At 54.1% G+C, this 7,436-nt stretch overlaps 1 protein-coding gene across 4 annotated transcripts in view; it reads left to right on the top strand.

Annotated features, from left to right (window-relative positions):
- Positions 1-264: 264 nt before the first annotated feature.
- The window catches only part of NR4A3 (nuclear receptor subfamily 4 group A member 3), a 30,462-nt gene continuing 23,290 nt past the window's right edge, over positions 265-7,436 (top strand). Inside the window, exons 1-4 of one of the 4 annotated variants that reach the window (XM_065052967.1) lie at positions 274-752; positions 2,331-2,413; positions 3,285-3,440; positions 6,032-6,918. In XM_065052967.1, coding sequence (XP_064909039.1) covers positions 6,034-6,918 — 885 coding nt within the window. In that variant the 5' untranslated portion in view covers positions 274-752; positions 2,331-2,413; positions 3,285-3,440; positions 6,032-6,033. Of the gene's footprint in view, positions 3,441-6,031; positions 6,919-7,436 lie in introns of all 4 variants that reach the window. The other 3 variants (XM_065052966.1, XM_065052965.1, XM_021297667.2) reach the window with 3 other exon arrangements.

Here is a 7,436-nt window from a genome sequence, read left to right as displayed (position 1 = left end):
AATAATAATCTGTCTTGGGAGCGACTCGCCAGGCAGCCGCGGGCAGCCAGTCCCGAGGCAGCGGACCAGCCACCCCGTCCCGCTGCTGGCAACGCGGAGCGGCCGCCTCACCCGCTCTGCGCGGCACGGCACGGCGCGGCGCGGCTCGGCTCGGCTCTGCGCGGCCCTGCGCCGCTCTGCACGGCTCTGCACAGCGCGGTGCGGCGGGAGCGCGGCGCACACACTGGGCGGGGGGGGGGGGGGTCAGTAGCGTCAGGCTCCCATGGCGTCACTATTGACGTTTCGCATTCCAGCCGCTCTATGGAGAGGCCGCTAGGGCTCCTCTCACATAAATGACGTTCAGAGAGAGGGAGCGGGAGAGCAGCGCAGAGAGGCGCCTCCGTCCCCTCTCTTCGCGCAGGCACACGCGCACCCCGGGGCACTTGCACTCGCACCGGGAACGCGGGCACAGGTCCCGGCCCAGCTCCCGCCGCACACACACAAAGGCAAGTCGCGGCGGCGGCAGCGGCTCGGCATCCCTCGCCCGCCCGCCCGCTCCTTCCCTCCCGCCGCCCGGGGACGGGCTCCTGGCTTCTCAGGCTTTTGCAATCCTTTTCCATGCCTCGGGATAACGCACCCTCCGGACCTGCAGCCGCCGGGAGTCTCCGGGGTTTTGTGTCTCGGGTCCTGCCGCTGGACAGCGCCTACATGCGCCTTTAAGGAAGCGGGCACCTACAAACTAGATGTAAAGACGGAACCTCCACAGCAACCGAGTACGTATACGAATGAGCGGGAGCGGCTGAGGGAGAGGGACAACGCGACGTGTCCCCACTCTGGGAAAGTTGTGCCGCCGGGGTAGATGCTCGGGAGATGCCGGCGGCGGGCAGCACGGCTCAGCCTGCGCGCTGCCGTGCCGGGCTCTCGCTGAAACTTTTCCCTCTCCTTTCCCCCTTCGTGGATGCTCGTTTGCCACTCGGCTCCAGAGCCTCCCTGCCGGCTCAGCAACCCCCGCCGTGCCCGGGGCACCGCCGCCCCTCGCAAACGGGAGGGCTGTGGCTGAGAGGAGCGGCAGCCGGAGCCGGTGGTACTAAGGTATTTCTGCTAGTTGTTGTCATGGAAATGATGCTGCCGGCGGCGGCGGCGGGGAGTTTACAGCGCCGGTGATGAATGGCAGTAATTTGTCTCCTTCCTTTAACTGCGCTTGGGAAATAGGTGGTTTTGTTTGCACAAGTTCGAGCTGTCTAATAGGGACGGAGGGGCAGGTTGATCTAATCTCACTTTGGGAGAGAATAGCCCTCTCGGCAGCCCGAAAGAGCTCGGCCCAAGAGGTAATTGCCGGAATGTGACATATTGTATGGAAATGAGACGGGATCTTTGCTCGGCACGTCTGCCCGGCATCTGCTCCTCGGAAATGTGCACTTTTCCCCTCGGAGGTCAGAAACCGTAATGAGGTGCTGCGGTGCCCCGGCACGGGTGGTGCGGTGCGGGCAGGCTGGGCTGGGCTGGGCTGCGCCGCCGCTGCCCCGCTCCCTGCCCCTGCGGTGCCTCTTCGCTTTTGCCTTCTTACCTTAATAGCTGCGAAAGAAGTTTCGGTCTTGGAAACAGGCGAGAAAACGCGGACGCTGGCTTGTGATATTGTGTCGGGGGGCGGATATCGGGACGGCATTATCGCGATACACTGTCCCGGGGGGGAGATGCGGCTCACCTTCGCGCGGCTAGTTAATAGCGCTGTTATTTAACTTGCAATTTTTTGAGACAGTGGATTCCATGCGAGAACATTTAACAGGGAAAACGCTGTTTTAGGTAGGGGGATCGGTGTGTTGGGATAGTATTTTTTTCTTCAGGGAAAAAAAAAAAAAGAAAGTTTGGGAATGAATCGCTAACTTTTATCCAAGCCGCTACACTCGATTACATTCTTCGCCCTATTTTTCTGTCCTCCGTGGAGACCGTTGTATGCTGGAGTCAAGCCCCGGTAAAAAACAATGGACTAAACCAGACCAGACGGTTTCTTCGGAGGTGAATCTCACACGAGTTCGTGGATATTTGCTGGAGTGACCGTGCGGCTCGGGGCGATCCCCCTTCTCCAACAAAAAAAAAAAAATCACGACCTAACCGGCGGTGGAAATAGAGCTCAAAACTTTTTCATTCAATGGAGCTTCCCCCTCCGCGGTCCCTCTCGGGTAAATGAAGGTTTCGAAACTCGCCTGAAGAAGTCACAATCACAATGGAGTATTTCACGGTTTCCTCCTCGTATTACAGGGTGGGGAGGGGTGTCACTCGGGGCTGAATGTAAAGTGCACGGAGGAAGAAAAGAGCTTTGACAAGGGTAGTTATTTCCTTCTAATTTACAGCCCTTAAGGCTCTGCGCTCCTGGCTCGGGCGGCTGCAGTCCGGAGGGGTGTTGCATGGTTAAAAGCGCAGCGAGTGTCTCTAGGTAACCGGCGGCTCGCGGGGTGGGGGGAAAGGAGCCCCAGGGCGCTCCGCGCCGAGCGGGAAGCCGCTTCGCAAGAGCTTGGCCCGACAGCGGGGAGGGAACAAAACCCTGGGGAAAGAAAGGGATGAGCTACCAGTCACTTAACATCCCGAGAGCTGAGGGGAGACACCAAGGACTAGGAGCGCCTGGAAAAAAACAATAACAAGGAGCGGGTGAAAGAGCCGCCGGGGAGCGGCTCCCGTGGGCAGGGGACGGCGCTGCCGCGCATCCCCCGCGCTGCCGCGGAGCCCCCGGCCGTGCTGGCAGCGCCGGGCTGCCCCAGGACAAGGGGACGCGGCGAGGCCGCGGTCCCTTCCCTGCGCGCACGCTGGTGGCCCCGAGGCGTCCCGCGGGGCAGAGCCGAGCGAGGAGCGGGAACTGGAGATGCCGCAGGGTAGCCAGGCTGGAAGGATACCACTCAAGTCTGGCCAGTACCTTGCACAGAAACTTCCAGCCTGCTGCTGCCCGCCTTCCCCTCAAAAAAAGAAAGTTCCCGCGGGGAAGTGAACGCACGGGGATGCTGCCCCGCTTGTTGTAGTCTGAGAATCTGCTATTGCCTTCCCCAGTTTCCTTGCTTGGAGAACGGCTGGCTCCGTTGTCCCAGCCCGGTGCTTTCTTGCCTTTTGTGTGATGGGGGAGCGGTAGCTGGTAGAAACGCGCTCCCAGTCCGGCTCCCCCTCCCCACCCGTGGGGCGAGGCGGTGGCTTGCCTTGCGAGTGTGGGGGAGACGAGACGGTCGGCCTGGGGAGGGGGGAGGCGTGGGGTACACCCCCTGCCCCACCGGGCCCAGCCGCCCCCTGACTCTGCCTTCTCCCCCGCCGGCGGCGGACAGAGCCCGGGTCGGAAGAGCGCCCCCCGCCGAGGCCAGGCTCCAGACCCGCCTCCGCAGAGAGGTCCCAGCCGGCACCCAGCCCCCCGCCGCCGCCGCCCGCCGCCGCCTCCGTCCGCACCTCCAGCCCCACCATTCAGCGCGCAAGATACCCGCCAGGTAAGCTGCCTCTCCGCGGGGCCGGGCGGCCCGGCTCCTCCCAGGAGAGGACGAGGAGGAGGAGGGGGGTGAGGGGGGAAGGGTGTGCGAGAGCTCCTGCCGTGGTCTCTACCCTTCCCAAATCCCTTTAGCATCATCGGCCTCCGACGTACTCCCTGTACCGGGGCCGCGGGGTGTTTAAATCCCAAAAGGATCAGGGCAGCGCTTTAACAGCGCTTCAAGTGATGCCATGCCTGGGCACATGGGGGTTGTGAGACCGGCTTTCGAAAGGAAAATGAGTGGGATGTTAGTGTCCCTTTGAGGAGTCCGGCTTGCTGGGCGTTAAGCTGAGCATCCCTTGTGTCGAGCTTTTGCAAAGACAGCAGAATAATAAGCTAACAGCCCTGATTTTTGTGCCCATTCATTTGGGCGTTGATGACAGGTTGCTCTTCAATGCGCCTCCTATGGGGCTTTTTTTTTTTTTTTTAGTATCGTTGGGTAAGGAAGAAAAAAATCCCAGGTTATTTACTTTGAAGAGTAATTAATATTGGTGCCCTAAGTGGAAAAGTAAGGGTTAGAATTAGTCAGTCAAGTGCAATGGCAAAAAGCAATGTAGGAGGAGTCCCAGAGAGCCGAACAGACCTTTAGGTTGGGGAGGTTTTTTCTGTCTTCAGGTCGGACTGATTTTAGACTTCTGTTTTCTTAGTCCACTTCGCACAGAATTTGGTGACATAAACCTGTTATGCTTAGAAAATAAAAGCAGACTGATCTGTTTACCTGAAATACTAATTTTCTGAGGTAGGAAAAAAGCCTTTTCCCTTCATAGAGTTTTGTATCAACACGTCCACTTGTGACATTATCTGTCCACTCATTCAGTTGTGTTCCTCAGTCAGTTCTCAGTGGAGGTGCGTGGAAGGAATTTATCTCGCCTTTTAATTGATCAAGCACTGGTCAGTACGTCTTAACAGACAGTCCTTAAAACAACAAATGATAGTAATAGGAATTGCCATGAAATGTGGACGTGTGGAATGACATGGACAGAAATTGATAGGGAAAAAGAGAACAGTAGAAAAAAACATAAATAACACTGGGAGGCAAGGCTTATGTTGTCCTGCTTTTTCTTTAAGTGTTTGGATTTACAAGCAAGAAGGTCTTAACTTCAGAAAACAGTGCTATTTTTTTTCTCAGTTTTTAAAGTTTTTTCAAGAAGAAGAAAGATCTGAGTGGTTTGTGACAGTATGATAATTGAAATCTGGTGCTTAGCTTAAATATGTTTGTCTGCAAAGCAGAAAGGAAATAATTAAAGGTTGATTTAACACAAATTATTTGTATTCTTATATACCAGGCTCAAGTGAAAATTTTAAAATTATAACTGAAGGGAGTTCTTAAAATACTGAGAAAAACTCCACTGTTTGCAAGGCAGATTTTTTTAGTTTTAATTGTTTCTCAAATGCTTTTGGAATATAAATTGCCACTATTAAGAAGAGATGAGCTGCTCTTAATTTTGATATACATTTTCTTCATGTTTACTTTTCTCTTTATGTGAGATTTTATACTAATTGGTGCATTTTATTCCTCTGCTGTGGAACTGAAAAACACCAAGCACTTTTAGTTTGGGTTGCAAATATTGGGCTAGAGTCTCCCAGTGTTTAGTCAGGTAAACCTCAAATGGATTGCAGAATTTGGTCCATTATTTCCTGAGACCAGCAAAGGAAATAGCAAACTAGGAGGAAAAGGAAAAGAAAAAAAAATCACATCTTTGTAGCCAGGCACTGTGTTGCTTCAACCATCCGAGCTATCAATGAACCACATTAACTTTGATGACTAATGGATAAAAACAATTGTATTAGCAGCCTCAACCTTTCTTTCCTATAAAACCAGAAACAAATACCATACATGCTTTCTCTTACAGTTTTGCAAATTTAAGGATATGTTGTACCACCCACTTTTTTTAGGAGAAAGTTCTACCACATATAAACCTTAAAACTACTAGTTAGACAACAACCTTAAATTATTAGCTGACCAGAAATATGCTTGAAAGGCCCAGAGTTGAATAAGCAAAATTGATGTTTGCAAGTCGTAAGCAGCAAACACGGTGATTTGAGTCATTCCTCTGACATGTACTGCAGATGCTGTTTCTTTTAAAATAAATATCATTTTCAATATTATGCATTTGATAATCTTGTTTGCCCTTCATGAAAATTTTATGGCACAGTTGCACGCATACAGAGATAGATTTAGAGCCATAAACTGTTTTCATTCCGCTTATCTAATTCTCATTGACACCTATGTATATTAAGCAGCAGATGTAGGGCAGCTTGAGATGGCTTCTTCTCTCGGTGACACTGGTATAAATTTGAGTTGCTCCCATGACTAGATGAGAACAGGATCCCTAATACCTAATGCTTAGTCGATCGTCAATGCATATTTCTTGTTGAAAGGCAAAGACTCGAGGCTAATTTATATGTCCCCATCCAGAAGAGAGTGGGAGTCGGGTGTCTAACTGAGCTCCGTGAAATGTGGGAAAGCTTTTAGGAAAGAAGTTCGCGAGGGCTAGGGCCATGGCCTCGGCATGCTGGGCTTGTTGTTAACGTCCCCCTTTGCCCTTGCAGATATGCCCTGTGTGCAAGCGCAGTATAGCCCTTCGCCGCCCGGTTCAAATTATGCAGCTCAGACCTACGCGTATGGCTCGGAGTACAGCTCAGAGATCATGAACCCTGACTACTCCAAGCTGACCATGGACCTGAGCAGTACCGAAATCACTGCCACTGCCACCACCTCCCTTCCCAGCTTCAGCACCTTTATGGAGGGTTACTCTAGCAGCTATGATCTCAAGCCTTCCTGCCTCTACCAAATGCAATCTGCCTCCTCCAGCCAGAGGCCCCTCATAAAGATGGAAGACACACGGCTCTCCCCGTACCAGCCCTCACTGCCACCCTCCACAGACGAGGGGATGCCCAGCACCTCCATGTACTTCAAGCAATCTCCACCCTCCACGCCCACCACACCTGGCTTCCCCTCTCACCAGAGCCTGTGGGACGAGCCCCCGTTGCAGCCCACACAGAGCTGCCTGCCGCCCGGCCACCTGATGGACACTGCCCCCATGAAGACCGTGCCTCCCCGCTTCCCCCTCTTCCACTTCAAGCCCTCGCCCCCCCACACGCCGCCCGCGGCTGCCCACATGTGCTACGACCCTGCCTCCCTGAGCCTGCCCCTGGGCTCCGACAGGCCGGCCACCAGCCAGCCGCACATGGAGAGCCATCCCTATGGGCTGCACCTGGCCAAAAGACCAGCCACCTTAGCCTTCTCACCGCTCGGCCTCAACGCAGCCGCCTCCAGCCTGATGGGGGAGAGCAGCGGCGGCAGCAGCAGTGGCCTCCCGTCCCCACCCAGCCGGAGCTCCTCGTCTGGGGAAGGCACCTGCGCCGTCTGCGGGGACAATGCCGCCTGCCAGCACTACGGGGTACGGACGTGCGAGGGCTGCAAGGGCTTTTTCAAGGTGAGAGCTCTGTGATTTTCTCCCTTCCCCAATTCCCCCAAGTCTGCCCTGGCAGGCTCCCTGTCCTCCCCCAGTAGGGTGTGATGGACACCCACCCAAAAATTTTTGAAAAAGGCCAAAGCAAGCCCTCTGTAGGATTAAATGATCAGCTGGTCTCAGCTGAGAAACGTCCATGGCAGTGAGTTGGGCAAACCACATCCTCAATCTGCCAGAATCCCTCAACGGAGCACAGGTCACCCCTGTCTCTAAGCTCCATTTGTTCCATGTCGAAATGCACCCGGAGTACATCCAGCCTGGGTTTGACTCAGTCACTCGCTCCAATTAAACCTCATTTTTGAGCGAGGGAAGAAATCCAAGACTCATAAAGTCCACTTGGTATTTTAGTTGGTGGCAGGGGTGCCATTTGTTGTCTGGGGGAGACTGAGGTGAGGAGTGCTGCAGGGTTGATGCCAGGAGGAAAATGTTTTCACACGTGGGACAAACCCAAGCGCTTCTGATTTTATTTGGTTGCTGCCTCG

The sequence above is a fragment of the Columba livia genome, chromosome 2 (assembly GCF_036013475.1).
Source record: "Columba livia isolate bColLiv1 breed racing homer chromosome 2, bColLiv1.pat.W.v2, whole genome shotgun sequence".
Classification (NCBI taxonomy): Eukaryota; Metazoa; Chordata; class Aves; order Columbiformes; family Columbidae; genus Columba; species Columba livia.
The sequence above is the reverse complement of the archived record's forward strand: the minus strand, read 5'-3'. Positions and strand labels throughout refer to the sequence as shown.